General features: G+C 41.9%; 1 protein-coding gene across 1 annotated transcript in view; it reads right to left on the bottom strand.

Annotated features, from left to right (window-relative positions):
• synpra (synaptoporin a) overlaps positions 1-518 on the bottom strand; it is a 56,149-nt gene extending 55,631 nt beyond the window's left edge. Inside the window, exons 1-2 of the mRNA XM_060910801.1 lie at positions 501-518; positions 257-322 (exon numbers count right to left, since the gene is read on the bottom strand). Of these exons, the coding sequence (XP_060766784.1) occupies positions 257-322; positions 501-518 (84 nt within the window). The remainder of the gene's footprint in view (positions 1-256; positions 323-500) is intronic.
• Positions 519-20,237: the final 19,719 nt, after the last annotated feature.

Below are 20,237 nucleotides of genomic sequence, written 5' to 3'. Positions count from 1 at the left end.
ATTGGGACGCGTCTCAAACCGGAGAATCAAAGCAGAACAATAATTAGCGCTTAAAGATGCGCTTTGCGGACCGCTCCAAGAGTGAAACAAGTCCACACACACAGCGCGCAAGCACTAATATGTTGTGCATCAACAGTTCTTAGAATAAACAGTGAAAGATGCGGTTCTGCAGAGCCAGAGAGCCCCACAGCAAACAATCAACAACACATTAAATTCTATCACTGTTCAGACAGAAATGTCACTTTTGCACACTCACCCATTCCAGCAGGCGGATGAACCCCACAGGGAGTTTAAGAACCTGAAATGTCCCAATAGAAACAACCTGAAAACCCAAAATGCCATAATAAATTAATACATCAAAAAAAAAAAAGTGATATTGCTGCTGGTGCTGATGCTGAGGATGATGTGTGTGTGTGTGTGTGTTTGAATAGACAAATTTCTCTTCCACATCACTAAGACACCTGAGTAAATAAACATGCACCGTTTTGTTTTGTTCCTACCTTGTTTGCAGTTTCCATTTTTTTTTTTTGGTCTGGTTTGGAGAAAGATGCACTGAGGGTGAAGAGCACACCAGCAGAGATGCGTGGAGTCTGGGCTCTCACTGTATGGAAGGCCAAACGGCTCATAAGGGGTGTTCACATGGCACATATTTGCATCGATGTATTTTGTTGCGATATATCTTACACCGGTGTAAATTTTGTGGAGCGTTCACACGTCACAAACCTGCTTACTAGAGAGAAGCGTGTTAGCACCGGTGCAGCCCCACTTGCGTTCACACGGCAGTTTTTGCGACCGTGCTATACGATAGTAATAATGCGGAAATGAAATATGCGCATGCGTGAAAATGTACTTCCTTTTCCCGGTTGTCATAGCATCACCAAGCTCCGGGGAAACAACGTGGATGAAGACACCAGTGTTGCCAGATACTGCTGACGTTTTCCAGCCCAAAATATGTTCAAATCCGCCAAAATGCACTTAAAACCGCCCAATCTGGCAACACTGGAAGACACGCGGTTCTGTTGTTGCTGATATTCACCATTTTGGAAGCGCAAAATACCAGGATGCAAATTATGCAATGCCTGTATGTAATCAACTCTCCTCACGCGTAGCGAGTCTACCCCTGTATCGTTCAGACGTCCCATTTTATTTCGGTGCTGCCCCGCAAACTAGCATTTACTCCGGAGTAAATTTCTTAAACCACCTCCCGAGCAGGGTTAGATTTGCACCGGTTTAAGCAGCTTTCAGGGACGACACAGGTATAACTTTGTACCGTGTGAACGCTCTACCGGGGCAGCCCCGGTGCTACACCAGAGTAAAAGTTGCTGTGTGAACACCCCTATAGACACGGCAGATTTTCTCTCCAGGAGAAAGTTACTGCGCATGTCAGTTACTTCAGCATTTCCAGGACAACATTTTTAAAACAAACACACACTAGCTCGGGCTTAGACTACTAACAACCTGTGTTTTCTCTCCCTCTCCCCTCCAAAATCTGTCCCTCTGAGTTACATGTCGGTCCTGGGATCGAGATCCTGACCTCTTCTGCTCCTCGGACCTGCTTGATCCATCCTGGTGCCCTGTGTCTGGTTGGAATCTCATCTCATCGCATCGTTCCTGTGGAGGAGGACGGCCCCATGAGGACAGTTGAAAGTCACACCTGGAAGACGCTCTGGACTCTTACAGTAATGCTTTTAAGGCTGAGGACTACAGTTGACTTGCTAACTTTAGCACTGCGGTTGTCATGAACAGTTTTGCACTCAAGTTTCCATCAGTGAAGAGTTACAACATCAATGAAACTGTTAATGTTATAGTCATGCTGTCTGTTGTTGCCCAAATGAGGATGGGTTCCCTTTTGAGTCTGGTTCCTCTCGAGGTTTCTTCCTCATGTCGTCTGAGGGAGTTTTTCCTTGCCACCGTCGCCACAGGCTTGCTCATTGGGGATAGATTAGGGATAAAATTAGCTCATGTTTTAAGTCGTTCAAATTCTGTAAAGCTGCTTTGCGACAATGTTTATTGTTAAAAGCGCTATACAAATGACTTGACTTGACTACTGAGTGTACCGAAATCACCAAATAAGTTACATTTAAAAATTAAATCTGGGCGGCATGGTGCTGTAGAGATTAGCACTGTTGCCTCACAGAAAGAAGGTTCTGGGTTTGAGCCCAGCAGCTCTGTGTGGAGTTTGCATGTTCTCCCCGTGTCCGCGTGGGTTTCCTCCGGGTGCTCCGGTTTCCCCCACAGTCCAAAGACATGCAGGTTAGGTTAACTGGTGACTCTAAATTGACCGTAGGTGTGAATGTGAGTGTGAATGGTTGTCTGTGTCTACGTGTCAGCCCTGTGATGACCTGGCGACTTGTCCAGGGTGTACCCCGCCTTTCGCCTGTAGTCAGCTGGGATAGGCTCCAGTTTGCCTGCGACCCTGTAGAACAGGATAAAGCGGCTAGAGATAATGAGATGAGATGAGATGGTTTGGAGAAAGGTGCACTGAGGGTGAAGAGCACACCAGCAGAGATGCATGGAGTCTAGGCTCTCACTGTATGGAAGGCCAAACAGCTCATAGACACGGCGGATTTTCTCTCCAGGAGAACAATAACAAAGTTACTGCGCATATCAGTTACTTCAGCATTTCTAGGACAACATTTTTAAAACAAACACACACACACACAAAAAGATGTCTAGCTCGGGCTTAGACTACTGAGTGTACCAAAATCACCAAATAAGTTACATTTAAAAATTAAATGTGGGCGGCACTGTGGTGTAAGTGGTTAGCACAGCAAGAAGGTTCTGGGTTCGAGCCTCACGGCTCTGTGCAGAGTTTGCATGTTCTCCCCGTGTCTGCGTGGGTTTCCTCCGGGTGCTCCGGTTTCCCCCACAATTCAAAGACATGCTGTTAGGTTAATATGGGACAGCCTTGTGCTGAGGTGCCCTTGACTGAACTCCCAACTGCTCCCCAGGCACTGTTAGCATGGCTGCCCACTGCTCTGGGTATGTGTGTGTGCTCATTGCTTGCATGTGTGTGTTCACTGCTTCAGATGGGTTGAATGCAGAGAGGAATTTCACAAGTGTGTGATGAATAAAGTTGTTCTTTCTTTCTAAGTAATTTAGGAAGAACATGCAACAGACAGTTCACCTATGGTCACGAGCTGTGGGTAGTGACTGAAAGAATGAGATCACGGATACAAGCGGTAGAAATGAGTTTTCTCCTCAGGGTGGCTGGGCTCTCCCTTAGAGACAGGGTGAGAAGCTTGGTCATTCGGGAGAGACTCGGAGTAGAACCACTGCACCTCCACATCGAAAGGAGTCCGTTGAGGTGGTTTGGGCACCTTGTTAGGATGCCCCCCGGATGCCTCCCAAGGGAGGTTTTCTGGGCATGCCGTACCGGGAGGAGACCCCGGGGCAGACCTAGGACACGCTGGAGAGATTACACCTGGGAGTGCCTCGGTATTGCCCTGGAAGAGCTGGTGAAGGTGGCTGGGGCGAGGGAAGTCTGGGCTGCTCTGCTTAGGCTGCTACCCCCATGACCCAGATCCGGATAAGCAGTATGGCTGGATGGACGCAACAAACAGTGTGTTTACATAAAATTATTCTGTCCACATTCACTGGATATGAGCAAGCACATGCTCTGATTGGCTATTCTACTACTAGGATATCAGCTCATATACTCTGAGTCGAGAAAAACAAAATGGCGGAGCATGTTGCTGAACCAACCGAGGACGGAAAAAAAACTACTCGAAAACACCCCCCTCCCCAACAGAAAGCAAAAAAAAAAAATTTTAAAAATGGAATAAAAGTATTTGATCGTAAGAACACATCTTTTTTATTTTTCAAGAATTATTATTTTCACATTTTTCACAAATTGCTCCTGTCATTTCACCAGTTTGTTTACATTCCAAGCGGAAATGATTTTGTCAGATGTTTTGTATAAAGTTTTCATTGATCGAATTTGTAAAAAATAAAAACAAAAATGCTCTGTTTCTCAAAATCCAGTGATTGTGGATAGAATAAAACAGGCTTACAGGCTTACTCGTTTCCGTTTCCGGTTGAGAGTACGTCGTGCGCGTTCTGGCTGCCGCTTCTCACCAGAGCTTTTTTAATTTTATTTTTATTTTCTTTCTTTTTCTATTTTCATTTATTTATTTATTTTTTTCTGTGTGTTTGTGTAGTTTGATGTTTGTTTGAGTGTTTTGTCCGCCGGTTGTGGTGTAGCTCCAGACCCAGTTTTGGGCGTCGGTTCCCTCCAGGCCTTGGTTCGCCGTGGGTGATGCCTGCGCTCCCAGCTGTGGACTGCAGTGAGCTCGTTGCTCATTTAACATCGTGGTTGTCCAGCGCTCTGTGCTTTAGTGCTTGGCGTGATGTTCCGAGTGATGTTGCTCGGTGGCGTCACAGCGGCTGTGCAGTCGGTTTGGGACACACCAGCGCTCTGTGTGGCGGAGCTTCTCTGCTTGCTTTGTGGATCCACGGCGTGGTGTTTCGAGCGATGTTGTTGACGGCGTCACGGCGGCGGTGCTGGAGATGTGGGACTCGTTTTCGTGCGCCTTTTGGTGGGACTGTGGCTGCTACACCACGGGAATTACATCCTGACCCCTACTCGGTGGACTTTTTACTTTTTTTTTTACATTTTTTATTATTTTTATTTTCATTTATTTTTATTTTTATTTTCTTTGTCTATAATTGTAAAGCGTCCTTGGGTTTCTTGAAAGGCGCTATATAAATTTAACTTATTATTATTATTATTATTATTATTATTATTATTATTATTATTATTATTATTTTTACATGGCTTACAGCCAACTCGGTGCTATGCACCTCGTCAGCTATCAGCTCATGTACGACTCAATTTCATGGAATAACTGTTAATTATACCACAGTGCAATTAAATGCTCAAATCTGATTGGTCAGAAGTTTTGCATTATTTTTGTGTAACAGCACGGCTCGGACAGTTGTTCTGGCTATAACATGAATAATGCACTTGTAATATGTTATTGGTTCTATCGGAACAGCTCATAAACAGGGACCAGGGTTTCACTTAGCTGATAATAACCAGGTTTTGCCTGGTAAATAAAAAAAAAAAAAAGATAAATTTAAAACTTACTGGTTAAAATGTCTGGTCATAATTTTCAAACAAAATGTAGCTATAACAAAGGCTATCCCTAAACCGACATTTGTGTTTTGCCAGCAAAACAGCCAATTCACAGTCAACAGTACTCTTTTCCCCAAAAGGGTGCACTATTTTATCTTCGTCTGGAGGAGGAGCAAGTTATATGGCTTATGCGTATTGGCACACTGGCACTGCAAAGACACACTGGACATATTTGATTTCAAGTCAGCAGCAGAGAACTTTGCAGATTTTTTTTAAAAAATGAGGAAATAAAATGTTACCCGGTACGTTTGGTGCCATGTAGACCCAGCCTTTTTTTAAACCGGCTACAGGTGTTATGGATTACAGATGTTTCATCATGGCCTACATTTCAGTGGCTAAGGTTGAGGTGTTACTCTATCCTGACTGTTCATTTTGCTAAATCGTTAACGTTGATTAAATAGTCAAACTGATCTGAGGTCATCGTTATTGTTTCTTCAACCTAGGTGCAGTGTTGTAGTATTTGAGACCGGTCTCAAGACCACATTTTGAAGGTCTCGGTCTCGTCTTGCAATCGACTCAGTCTTGTCTTGGTCTCAGACGCGGGGATTTATTTCAAGACCAGTCAAGACCACAACTGTAGGGATTTCACTAAATTGTCTGTGCATTGTGTGATTTATTTGTGAACATTGTGACTGTAATTGGATGTAAAATTTCCTGCTTCAAATGTGACCAGTAATGTGACTCATTGCTAATTTGAAATTTCTCTTCTGGTTAACAGCCGTGACACCTCCCCCCCGCCCCCCTTCGCACACACTGATCTGGTCCTGGTCTTGACTCGGTCTCACCCTGCTTTAATTTTGGTCTTGACTTGATCTCAACCCCTCAAAGTCTTGGTCTTGACTTGGTCTCAATACACTTTGGTCTTGATCATGACATGAATACATTTGGTCTTGGTTTAGGTGGTCTTCACGACAACACTACCGAGGCGTACATTATATTTGTATTTGTAACATAGACTGTTATTGAAACGTGACTGGTAAGTTTCAAATTTGCATTCATTCAGATAAATTTTTTCCGGACATCGGGCTGACAAGAAAACATCCTCGCAGAAACCCTGACAGGGACTTGTACAGCAGACACGCTACATAATCTAAGACTAATAATAAAAGGATATTAATAGGTAATAGCCTAGGTAAAGCTTTTCAATTAAGAATTTTTTTACTTGTTTGGCAGATTAGTATCATAGCACCAGTGCACAAGTAAAAAGTTAGTTCTTCTAACTTCCCCTGGTTTCCTCTTGCAGTCCTAGGACATGCAAATTAGGACATCTGGTTGCTTGCCCATTGGTGTGGATGTGGGTATGAATGGCTGTTTGTCTCTCTCTGTGTTGTCCCTGCGATGGATTGGTGACCTGTCTAGAGTTTACCCCGCCTGTTGCCTGAGGTCAGCTGGGATTGGTTCACCTCTGACCATTAGGTCCTGGTCACATTACAGCTCACAGTAGGTTTGCGAATACTTGGCACTGAAAAATTGCCACCAATCATGTAATACACAGCAATTCTTCTCTAAGATTCGCAAGTGCATGCACTGAAATTTGGTGGCTATGATTTTGTCGGCAAACTAAGCAGTGAATACTTGCAGATGGGTGTTGGAATATTTCCCGAAACTTGGAGAACCTTTGTTGAGCCTCTTGAGATGTATTTGTCTTGAATCCATGTCCCTGATGCTCACAAGAGCCTCATCAAAACAGCAGCTCGATATAGTCTAACCTTCCCTGAGACTGGAAAAGTGCATTTACACTCGGGGATCCTTTGGAGCGCATTGTGCAAGCGCTTGGGAGCTAGTCATGATGGGAAACACCTGATGCTGATTTGAGCACAATCAGCACATGCATATAAGGACGCTGTTTTTACAGAGACTTTGTGAAGTATTCTGTCAGGTATGCAGTGGTAGACAGATCTAAGTGCAGGAAGAGTGTTTATTAGCAGGTGTGATATTTACAAAAACAAAACAGAAATGAAACTGAAAGCAGAGTCATAAACATGGCTAAAAGCAAATGTGACAGTGAGCGCGTTTACATGCACATAGTGAAAATTGAATTTCTGCCGTAGCTCGACTGAAATCAAAGTTCTAAATGCCATGGATACACCTTAGCTCGGCTGAAATCGAAACGAACTGGATTTCTCGTAATCGAGCTACGCGACCTAGATTATGCGATTGTAGCCGAGCTACTTAGTGCATGTAACCCTATCAAGCTACATAGTCGAGCTACTTACTACCCTTCCGGAAGTGACGAGTGACGAGACCACAAGCGGGAAACACAACAGCCTCGGTTGGCATTACAACAGTAGTAGTAGCGAGCAGCAGAAGAGGTCAGGAGGAACAAGGAGACAAAAAACAAAAACAATTGAATTTTTTGCGTGTTTATTAAGACATAAGTTAAATTGTAAGCAAAAAATGGACTTTAGAAAAATATACAATTGTGCAAAATAAGTTGTCTTACAAAACAGTGGTCTGCGCAGGACAGTTTGTAGCCAACAGGTGGCAATGACATGTGGTGTGAATGTAAAGTGGAAATCACTCCTCTTCTTCATGACGACAACCGGAAGTGTACCAACACGATGGGGTGTGTAGCGCCACCTGTGGCTCGGGTGCACAATGTACCTCACACAATAGCTCGATTTCCTTGTGTGCATGTAGGATTGGATTTCTCTGGCACCCCTGCTGGGACCCTTAGCTCGATTACCGAAAGTAGCTCGATTTGGATGTGCATGTAAACGCACTGAGTGATAATGATAATACTTTGAAAAGCCTCTGTGTCCTAATATGTGCGTGCTGATTACAATCAATTCAGCATCAGGTGTTTCCCATAACGACTGGGTGAGTATGGCCGTTCGAGCGCGCAAAGGCGTGACAGTCAAGTGTTCGTCTGCTGTGTGACCACAACTTTTAGCTCGCCTGTATATCGCCATGCATCGTCACCAAAATGCCTCATTTTCATCGATAATCCATCGCAAAGCATCGCGAGCTGTCATGTGACCATAGCTTTAGTAGAATAAGAGGTAGAGATAATGGATGGATGGATGGATGGATGGATGGATGGATGGATGGATGATGTTACAAATCTAAAACAATATATGCCAATGTAAATGAAAACCTGCCCGTACAGGTGGACATATTTTTACATCTTAAAATAACGTCATGATAGAATTGCAGTCTTTGCGGACGCACGTACTGTTGCTGTTTCTGAAGTCAGAAATGTGACCACGGTATGCCGAATACACTTTCTGTCCTTCGGTAGAGCTTGAAGCTGGCAAAAAGTGATAGAGTGTTCTCTTACTGAGACGGTGAGAGATAGAAAATCTCAGAGCAATTATTACACTGCTGGAGCTGAGCAGTCCTGCTCGTGAAGCCTGCATTCTGTAAGAACTGGCTCCGTCACTATAAATGGAAGATTGTCCCTGCCTCAAGACATTTCAGTTAAAAAATGAAAGCAGGTTCTTCTTTTAAATATGTTGCCCTAATTTAAAGGTAATTTATAATTTAGACAATGTTTTCCATTTCCACTTAATTTGATGCTCCAAATTATCTAGATGGCCTTGAGAAATATGTCCATTAAAGGAACACCTCATGTGGAACGTCATTTAGTTCAATTGCACCAGCATGAACAATCTTGAACAGCACTCATTTCAATGTGGTATTGTTTATATACCACATTGAAATGAGGTATATAGTAACCATTTATATGGGAATGATATGGTGGATGCTCCACATGAATGGATAAAGATGCATAGGATTGTTGTAGCTTTTTGTGAGGAGATACAGTACTTGTTTCGCTTTTTCGCAAGGAGATTTCCACCAACTCTTCAGGATATCAGAGTTTACACTTCGCAGTTATCCTGGAAGCCACTGCAAAGTTCTTGAGATCCATACCCTTTTTTTTTTGTGGTCTAAGGATGGTTCCCAAACCTTTGGCCAAAAAGTGTAGCTCGTTTTGTGAAAATGAATCATTAAAGTGATTCATAAAGCCCTTTGCTATTCCTGTGGTTATTCATATATACTTGAAGTGTATAGTAATTGCAGCATTCATAATTGTCTGGTTTAAGAGGGATTAAAACGGACGTATGATACGGTGCCACTTGTTCCACCATTTTCTGAATGTCAGAAATGTCCCTGACAGCCGAAATGGAAATGCATTCGGCACATCTCGGAATGTCACGGCTCAAAGGTTTTGGCCGTGACCTCGTTTTCTGCCCATCGTGATACTCACACGAAAGCACACAAAAGCAGGAAACATAATTCAACATAGGAACAAAAACATGGGACGTACAGTATGAAATATGGCTTGCAAATGGTTTCGGCCTGCCTCTTTATCCAGCGGAAATAATCAGGATTAAAATTAGTACACTGGAGAAAATAAGCCTGGATTGTAGCATGGTGAAGCTAAGTATAGAGATGAACAGGAAATAATCACACACATACAGACAGTCATGCACTCAGGGTACATTTCTCGGAGGTTTTCTGTCCTCTGTGGTTTAACCAGGAACAATAGTGTTTGTGTGTATATATAATATATATTTTATATAACACTATTAATAACTTGTGATAATGAAGGAACGATATACGAAACACACTCAAAATAATTTTATCCACAGGGGATGCAAACATTTGCACTCAACTCTACACATACTTTATATTGCATATACGTATATACACTACCGTTCAAAAGTTTGGGGTCACTTTGAAATGTCCTTATTTTTGAAAGAAAAGCACTGTTCTTTTCAATGAAGATCACTTTAAACTAATCAGAAATCCACTCTATACATTGCTAATGTGCTAAATGACTATTCTAGCTGCAAATGTCTGGTTTTTGGTGCAATATCTACATAGGTAGCCTAGTAAACTAGACCCAACCGCCTAGCGGCCAAAAATATCTTTTGCCTAGCGAATGGCCATATAAACAAAAACACCCCGGGCATCAAATCGTGCCCGCCAATCACAACGCAAGGTTTTTGTTTGGATTCTTTGGGCGGGCTTTTGCAGGAGTGACAACAAAGCTGTGTGACGCTGGAGAAAGCGCAGCAGTAAAGATGGCTACGGGCTAGTGAACAGCGCGCGTTTGACTCCGCTTTGGAATCAGTTTTAGAAGAATTAGACTTGGAGTTTTCGTTGAAACATGAGCAGGAAGAGGCTCTCCGCTCATTCCTTTTCAAGAAGGACGTTTTCGCTGTTTTGCCGACCGGCTATGGCAAAAGTCTGATCTACCAGCTGGCTCCGCTCGTAGCCAAAAGGATGGGGCTAGTTTGTGCAGTACGAAGAATTAATAAACAGCTTTGAAACATTACTTTTTGATTGTTTCTTATTTTCCCGTTATTTTAAATTTAAGGGAAATTATTTCACCAAACACCACTAAATAAAAACTCTCAAAAACAGTTTAAGCAAACCCTTGAAAAACACTTGGAAAAAAATGTGTATGTGGTACAGACTCCAAACTTGTGGTCATTATCTCCAAACTTCTTAATATCTAGAACCTGTTTATTAATTAATACGCATTTTGAAAAATTATTTAATTTCAATGTCTCCCCCACTGCTTTCTGTCGCTCTGACTACGTCACAGTCACTGTTGCGCTGATTGGTCAGAGCGTTGGCCTATACACACAGACAGTTTGAAAGACAGCGGTTTGTTCCTCCTACCCCCTTCGGAAATGTCTACGGATCGAGGCCAGACTAAATATTCACATTTAGTCTGGCTTGCCAGGCTACTGCATAGGTGTATCCATTTCCAGCAACTTTCACTCCAGTGTTCTAATGGTACAATGTGTTTGCTCATTGCCTCAGAAGGCTAATGGATGATTAGAAAACCCTTGTACAATCATGTTAGCACAGCTGAAAACAGTTGAGCTCTTTAGAGAAGCTATAAAACTGACCTTCCTTTGAGCAGATTGAGTTTCTGGAGCGTCACATTTGTGGGGTCGATTAAATGCTCAAAATGGCCAGAAAAATGTCTTGACTATATTTTCTATTCATTTTACAACTTATGGTGGGAAATAAAAGTGTGACTTTTCATGGAAAACACAAAATTGTCTGGGTGACCCCAAACTTTTGGACGGTAGTGTGTGTACAAGGATCGGTCAGAGGTCACCTGAGTGTTTCAGAGGGCATCCAGTATTCAAACACTCAACTCCATGACAACAAGTTTTGCAGAAATGTTGCTAAGCAACTATTCCTCCAAGTGGTGATGACAGTGTTGCCTAATTATCTACCGTTTATGTCTCAGACACCACTTTTATAGTGTGCCATTTTGCTCCTGTTTGAAGATGCAAAATGTGTTTCTTGGATTTTTGGGCTGCAAAATATTATTTCCCCTTTTAGTGAGAAAAAAAAAAAGTTCGGGAATCAGCTTATGCAATCCATTAGTCTGAGTGCTCCATTTAGCCGGTTTAATAAACCATACACCGCATCTATTTATTAAGCAGAGTCATGGCGTATGCTGTATTTTGTGCACACTTCCAGGGAGGACAAGTTTTTCCGTGAATTTTGAGCGATTTATTGTTCCAAAACAACACGAGTTAGTGCCACAGTTCCAATTAGCATCCAAAGGTGAAGTTTAATTACAACCCCAGCTCCAAAACAGTTGGGATGCTGTGTAAAACATAAATAAAAACAGAATATGATGATTTGCAAATTATGGAAATCATATTGAAAATAGTACAAAGACAACATATCAAATGTTGAAAGTGAGAAATCTTATAGTTTTTAAAAAATATATATACTTGTTTTGAATTTAATGTCAGCAACACATTTCTCATTAGGTTAACTGTCGACAGGTCAGTTAGATGACTGGGGATTAAAAAAAAAAGGCATCCCAGAGAGGCAGACTCCCTCAGAAGTAAAGATGGGGAGGGGTTCACCGCTCTGTGAAAGACTGCGTGGGCAAACAGTGCAACGATTTAAGAATAACGTTCCTCAATGTAAAATTGCAAAGAATTTGGGGATCACATTATCTATGGTACATAATATCATGAAAAGATTCAGAGAATCTGGAGAAATCTCTGTGTGCAAGAGACAAGGTTGGAAACGGACATTGGATGCCTGTGATCTTCAGGCCCGCAGGTGACACTGCATTAAACGCAGACACGTGTCTGTAGTGGAAATCACTGTATGGGCTCAGGAACACTTCAGAAAACCATCGTCTGTGAAAACAGTTCATTACTGCATCCACAAATGCAAGTCTAAACATTTTAAAAATGAAAAAAGTTAAAAATAAATAGACCTTTGCTTTATAAACTTCTATGAAAATGTACAGTACCTCTATCAATTAATCACACAACAGCTCTTTCCGGGCAGCACGGTGGTGTAGTGGTTAGCACTGCCGCCTCACAGCAAGAAGGTTCTGGGTTTGAGCCCCGTGGCTGGCGAGGGACTTTCTGTGTGGAGTTTGCATGTTCTCCCCGTGTCTGTCTGGGTGTGTTCTGGTTTCTCCCAAAGACATGCAGGTTAGGCTAATTGGTGACTCTAAATTGACCATAGGTGTGAATGATTGTTTGTCTCTATATATCGATGATCTGGCGACTTGTCCAGGGTGTACCCTGCCTTTCACCCATAGTTAGTTGGAATAGGCTCCAGCTTGCCCACAACCCTGCACAGGATAAGTGGTTATGGATGGATGGACGGACAGCTCTTTCCCATTTAAATCTGTTTTTACCTCCAACTTTTTACCTTTACCTGTTGAAGGAGGCTATGTTTTCAGCTCCTGTTTTTTGTTTGTTTGTTCCCAAAGTAACTCAAAAAGTAGAGAACAGATTTTGATAAAATTTTGAGGAAAGGTCAGCCATTGGCCAAGGAACAATTGATTAGATTTTGATTCAAATCCAGATATGTCCATGGAGCCAGGATTTTTTTTTAAATCTTTTCCCAACACAACTCAAAAAGTAATGAACGGATTTGGATGAAATTTGGTGGACAGCTTTAGTATTATCTTAGGTTCAAGCGATTTGATTTTGATGTTGATAATATGTGGCTTGGTAGAAGTATACACTCTACCCTACAGAGTGCCCTTCTAGTTTTGTGCATTTTCAACAACAGCACATGTTAACAAACTCGAAAGTAAGCTGAATGTCAATGGGCGAGTAATTTAGCATTACCTGACACAAAAGTGACAAAGGTACTTGCTTGCTAGCGATCCAGTTGGAATTAGCTATCACAAACATTAGCAAACTGGACAAAACAATACTGACCTATTGGTTCTGTGGCCCATGGATACAGTTGCCGCAGACGATCACGGTCGAGTGAAGCACACCAGCTGCATACCAGCCAATCAGAGCAAAGCTCATTAAAATATTAATGAGCCCACCAAAAAAGGGAATACAGTTTGTTTCATTCTCAGGCCAAATCATCCATCCACCCATCCATTATCTGTAGCCGCTTATCCTGTCCTACAGGGTTGCAGGCAAGCTGGAGCCTATCCCAGCTGACTATGGGCAAAAGGCGGGGTTCACCCTGGACAAGTCGCCAGGTCATCGCAGGGCTGACACATAGACACAGACAACCTTTCACACTCACATTCACACCTACGGTCAATTTAGAGTCACCAGTTAACCTAACCTGCATGTCTTTGGACTGTGGGGGAAACCGGAGCACCTGGAGGAAACCCACGCGGACACGGGGAGAACATGCAAACTCCACACAGAAAGGTGGAGCTCGAACCCAGAACCTTCTTGCTATGAGGCGACAGTGCTAACCACTACACCACCATGCCGCCCAGGCCAAATCATAGGGTTATAAATGGGAGTGTAAAACCATTTCTGGGCTTTTTTCGCCCTGACTGAAGTCTCAATAACTTTGATTTGGATATGAGAGAATAGTTTAAAATACTGAATAAAGGCATTCGATGACACCTTTAATGAACAAGCCAGAGACAACATGAAAACAAGCAACAACACCAACAACAATCATAACTTCCTGAGGGATGGATTTAAACTGTAATGCTCTAAAATGACCAACAGAGGGCTCTCTTTTACTGTATGAGTGAAACACAATTACAAATAGACAGAACTGTTTTGAGAAAAGAATGATGAGTATTATTTTATTTATTTTATTTTACTTGTATTCTTTCATTCCACGGCTCTCAGTAGTACCAGCTAAATCTTCCCAAATCACATTGGTAACACAATCCTTCTGTGTTTTATTTCTTACATTCCTAACAAAGTTATCAATACAAAACTGATCACCAGTTGAGTTCATACTATCCATCCATCCATCCATCCATCCATCCATCCATTATCTGTAACCGCTTATGCTGTTCTACAGGGTCGCAGGCAAGCTGGAGCCAATCCCAGCTGACTATGGGTGAGAGGCGGGGTACACCCTGGACAAGTCATCGCAAGGCTGACACAGAGACAAACAACCATTCACACTCACATTCACACCTACGGTCAAGTTAGAGACACCAATTAGCCTAACCTGCATGTCTTTGGACTGTGGGGGAAACCGGAGCACCCGGAGGAAACCCACAGAGAACATGCAAACTCCACACAGAAAGGCTCTCGCTGGCTGCTGGGCTCGAACCCAGGACCTTCTTGCTATGAGGCGACAGAGCTAACCACGACACCACTGTGCCGCCGAGTTCATACTACATAATACTTAATGCTAATTCCTTTAGCCACGCAGCAGCCGTTCTCATATCTGCCTGAGGTAAATAAGCAGGAGGGGTGCGTTTTCTTTTCGCCACATTCACAGAGATAGTCCTGTATTATCTGTGCTTTTTCATACCTCAGCTGAAAACTTGTGACCGTGTAGAGTCTTTATCTTAGCCAAATTGGCAGATATCCTGGACTTAAAATAATAATAATAATCATAATCTCATCATCTCTCGCTGCTTTATCCTGTTCTACAGGGTTGCAGGCGAGCTGGAGCCTATCCCAGCTGACTACGGCCGAAAGGCAGGGTACACCCTGGACAAGTCGCCAGGTCATCACAGGGCTGACACATAGACACAGACAACCATTCACATTCACACCTACGGTCAATTTAAAGTCGCCAGTTAACCTAATCTGCATGTCTTTGGGGGAAACCGGAGCACCTGGAGGAAACCCACGCGGACAACATGCAAACTCCACACAGAAAGGCCCTCACCAGCCACGGGGCTCGAACCCGGACCTTCTTACTGTGAGGCGACAGTGATAACCACTACACCACCATGCTGCCCCAATAATGATAAAAAAATCACACATCCCTTTTTTTCCTTCAACCCCTGTGTCTTTCTCAGAGGCAGCAAACTGTTCAACAAGCCATGTTTCTGACGATTTTTTCACAACAACAATAATAGTTTTTGTATTTATCTCGATTTTCATGGCTTGCCAATGAAGTCATGATTGTAGCATACATGCTAAAGCAGAGGAAATACCACAGCTCAGGACAGTGGTGTGGATTAATGAGTTAAATTAAGTGTCAAACGCCATCAGAGTCTCATAAACTTCCACTGTTTCCCTTGCTGAGTAGCAGAAACATGTTATTGTACTCCTTGCTAATATTCACAGCCTTCCTGGACTACTTTGATAAAACGTTTATCAGTTGTTTTTTATCGCCTCAGGAAAAAAACAAAACAAACAAACTAGCTTTTCATATCTGTCTTGTTATGCTAATATGCCATGCTAGGCAATACTAGCCTGTTAAAACTCGATCAAAATCACCGAATTTTTATTTACTTTTTAAGTGAATGTATTATATTAGTGTTCAGGAATGAAAATGACATATTGTTGGATTTGCATTTTCGAGACTTGAAATAAGAGCACTGTGCGCTAATATGACAAAAACAAACAACAAAAAGCACATTGTAACTCAGCTAGATACCGCTAAATTCTAGCTAGCTGCATTATTATAGATATATTTGTTAGTGTTTTGCTGGGATTCTAACCCAGGTCGCTGGTGTGATAATCCAGCAAACCCCCACTAGGCCACCAGGGGGATGACTCAAGTACAGAGGCGTGAGGCGAAAGTAGAGTATCAAAAAACAGTTTATTTACACTATGTACAATATTTACAATCCGATGGAAAAAAACTAAAAGAAAATCCAAAAGCTCAGAAGATAACAAAAATATCCAAAGGGTCAAAGTCCAAAATCCAAATAAGAAAAAAGGCAAAAACTCAAACGCTCAGAAGATCAAAAAGGTCAAAAACAAAATCCACAAAGTCCAAAGGAAAGAAGCAAAAACCAAGAATACAAAGACACAGGCAAGGTACATGGGACAGAGGGAACTAGCACTAACAGCATAACATAGGAAAAAGACTCCGTGACAAGGGAACAAACAGAGGGGTATTTATACACAAACTAATTAAGGACAGGGCGGGGCAGGAAACAGGCAATAAGACAAAAACAAAACACAGAACACAGTGGTGACCTCGAGAGGCCCAAAACAAACATGACCAGAAAAGGAAATAACAGTGGCCTCTAGAGGCCAAAACAGTCCCAGTCCTAACAATATTCTAACTATGACAAAGAGAACACAATTTGACTGAGATTGAGCTTTGGTTTAGGAGATTAGCATTTAGCCTCCTGTGTGGAATGAGTTAAATTTTGGGACTGGTCCAACTTTTCAAGCCAAAACTAATCAATTTGTTAACCCCGCCGACAGTAGTCGGAGGGGTTATTATTTTCACCTACGTCAGTCTGTGTGTGTGTGTATCTGTCTGTCTGTCTGTCTGTCTGCAAGATATCTCAAGAACCAATGGATCGATTTGGACCAAATTTTGTACATGTGTTGCCAATCACCCAGGAAGGAAACCATTAAATTTTGGAGGTCAAAGGTCAAAGGTCAAGGTCATGGCAGAACTTCGAAATTTTCGCCCAATGTATTTTAATAGGGAAAAGGCGGGGTTTGCACTCGTTAGAGTGTCCCTGTCTAGTTATCTTTACTTTCATTCCAACACTTCAATCTTGACCTTGACTATATTAATAGTTAAGCTTCTAATATTCACGAGCTCACTCATGACAATTTCTTTTCATTGACTGAATTTATTTTGATTAAAAATTGTTGTCGTTTTTCCACTAGTCATTTTAACTGGCTGTTAAAACGATCCTGTAGCTTCAGTATCAAATGAAAGAAACAAATGTCCAACAAAGAAAAATCTGTTCTGCCTGTCTGGCTACATTTGGGGGAAAAAGAAAAATGTGCAACTGATTTTTTTTTTTTTTTGCAGTTCATTCCTTTAAGCTCTTGCCAAACCATTAAATAAACCAGCAAAAACATGCAGAGTGATGTTGAAATCCAATAACCCTCTGAACAAGTGGTTGACTGTTCAAATGCAAAACTGTATCTGTGAAATCTGCACAGATAAAGGACGAGGTGTTTCAAAATCCCAGCAGTTCCAGTTTCTCCCTGCACAGCACACCTGATTCCTATCAGTTTGTCACGACGACCTTTGTAACCCGACTGAAAAAAATGTGAAAGAGCACAAAACACTGGACGGATTTGTCCATTATTAGAAAACGTTGGCCAAAAGCCTTTAATCTTTGTTCTGGTTATAAAACAGGACCCCGGCTTTGTAGAACGCTCTCTAACCCTGCTCGAGGTCAGATACAATCCGCGTCCTGTCATGTTCCACTCCCAGACACGAATTCCCAGAGGCTTGGCTGGATGAGCGTTTCATTCCAGCTATGGCAGATATGTGGTCCGTGTGCTGGTTGAAAGGCCGTGCCACTATTTATAGCCGATCACGACACACCTAATAGGCATGACAAATAAGCAGAGTCATTCTGAATGGAGTATCAAACCATTTTTCATCCCCAACCTTTGAGCAAAACTCTTGAGGAAATAAACGGGTGCTGCATTGTACCTTCGTATCACATTTGGAATTACACAAATCTTTGATAATCTTTCATAAGCCATTTATGAATATCTTCTAACAAATGTATTTCTTCATGGAAAAACTCTTCAAGATTGTTCGTGTGGACGTACCCACATATTGACGACACTCAGGAGTCTTCTGTGACGTATACAGTCCATCCCTATTCGTTGAGCCGATATTTTGGCCTTCCCAAAATGTGTACATCGTGCTTGAAAAGTCTCATGAATACAAAATTGATTACCACCAAAGATTAAAGATCTGCAACTCACTCATTAGACAGACATGTTGGCTTTGTAAATAGTTTTTACATATATAGTAGGTTTATATTATTTTTCATTCTGTCTGATATGAGCAATCGTGCGCTCTGATTGGCTACTCTACTACTAGGATATCAGCTCATACAACGTGAGTAGGGCGGCACGGTGGTGTAGTGGTTAGCGCTGTCGCCTCACAGCAAGAAGGTCCGGGTTCGAGCCCTGTGGCTGGTGAGGGCCTTTCTGTGCGGAGTTTGCATGTTGTCCGCGTGGGTTTCCTCCGGGTGCTCCGGTTTCCCCCACAGTCCAAAGACATGCAGGTTAGGTTAACTGGTGACTCTAAATTGACCGTAGGTGTGAATGTGAGTGTGAATGGTTGTCTGTGTCTATGTGTCAGCCCTGTGATGACCTGGCGACTTGTCCAGGGTGTACCCTGCCTTTCTCCTGTAGTCAGCTGGGATAGGCTCCAGCTTGCCTGCGACCCTGTAGAACAGGATAAACCGGCTAGAGATAATGAGATGAGACAACGTGAGTAGAGAAAAACAAAATGGCGGAGCGTGTTGCTGAACCAACTGCGGACGAAATAAAAACTCTACTTGAAAACAAAACTGCAAAAAATACAAAAAAGAAACAACATATGGAATGAAAGTATTTGATGGTAATAACTTCTTTTTTTATTTCTGAAGAATTATTATTATTATCATCATCTCATTTTCACAAATTGCTTGTCATTTGGCCAGTTTGTTTACATTCTAAGTGGAAATTATTCTGTCAGATGTTTTGGATAAAGTTTTTATTTATCGAATTTGCTAAAAATAAAAATAAAAATGGTCTGTTTCTCAAAATCCAGTGAACGTGGATAGAATAAAATGGTTATTCCACTCAGTCTCGTCATACATGGCTTATAGACAACTCGGTGGTACGCACCTCGTCGGCTATCAGCTCATGTACGATTCGATTTCGTGGAATAATTGTTAAATATCCCTCATCAAAAACCTCCTTTGCAGGGATTGGCCAAGGATGGCTCACATGACATGAAATAGTTCCACCACTGATTAAGCAATGTATCTTGTGATGTCAAAAAAAAAAAATGGATATGATGTGAGTTAGTCATGGTATATCCTGGATAAACCATGAACTGATGTCACAGTTTCAAGCTTTATGGCCGACTCAAGTCACAGCTGTGGCTCTGTGAGCATTTCTCTGTATGTAGATCTATATATCATGATCATGCCTAACGAGGCAGGCGATAGCATGTTAAAAAAAAGGGAAACAAAAAACGATAGCACATGTGGAGGTCGAAGATTGCGCCGATGTAAACAACAAACATGGCTGTCTCCATTGAGTTTATGCTGAGATTTTTTAACACTTTTAGTTTGGAATTTTTTGAAGAGGGATATAAATCTAATATACCATGCTGCGCCCCTCACAAAATAGTACTATGCCAGTCACCTCAGAGAATCCATAATTTCAACCGGAGCCTCTCAGTGCATGATTAATCTCCATCGATGATGTTGCAAAACTTAATTATCATGAGTTTCTCCTGAATGATAATTAAGGGTTCTCCTGTTGATTGTCTCTCTTTCATATAAAGACAAAGTCACATAACTTAAAAACATTAGTAATGACAGTAATTCATGTCATTAATAAATAAATAAATAAATAAATAAATAAATACTTACAGTGGTGCTTGAAAGTTTGTGAACCCTTTAGAATGTTCTATATTTCTGCATAAATATGACCTAAAACATCATCAGATTTTCACACAAGGCCTAAAAGTAGATAAAGAGAACCCAGTTAAACAAATGAGACAAAAATATTATACTTGGTCGTTTATTTATTGAGGAAAATTATCCAATATTACATATCTGTGAGTGGCAAAAGTATGTGAACCTTTGCTTTCAGTATCTGGTGTGACCCCCTTGTGCAGCAATAACTGCAACTAAACGTTTGTGGTAACTGTTGATCAGTCCTGCACACCGGCTTGAAGGAATTTTAGCCCATTCCTCCGGACAGAACAGCTTCAACTCTGGGATGTTGGTGGGTTTCCTCACACGAAC

This window comes from Neoarius graeffei, chromosome 26 (assembly GCF_027579695.1).
Source record: "Neoarius graeffei isolate fNeoGra1 chromosome 26, fNeoGra1.pri, whole genome shotgun sequence".
In the NCBI taxonomy this organism is placed as follows: Eukaryota; Metazoa; Chordata; class Actinopteri; order Siluriformes; family Ariidae; genus Neoarius; species Neoarius graeffei.
Note: the sequence above shows the minus strand (reverse complement) of the source record. Positions and strands in the feature narration are given on the sequence as shown.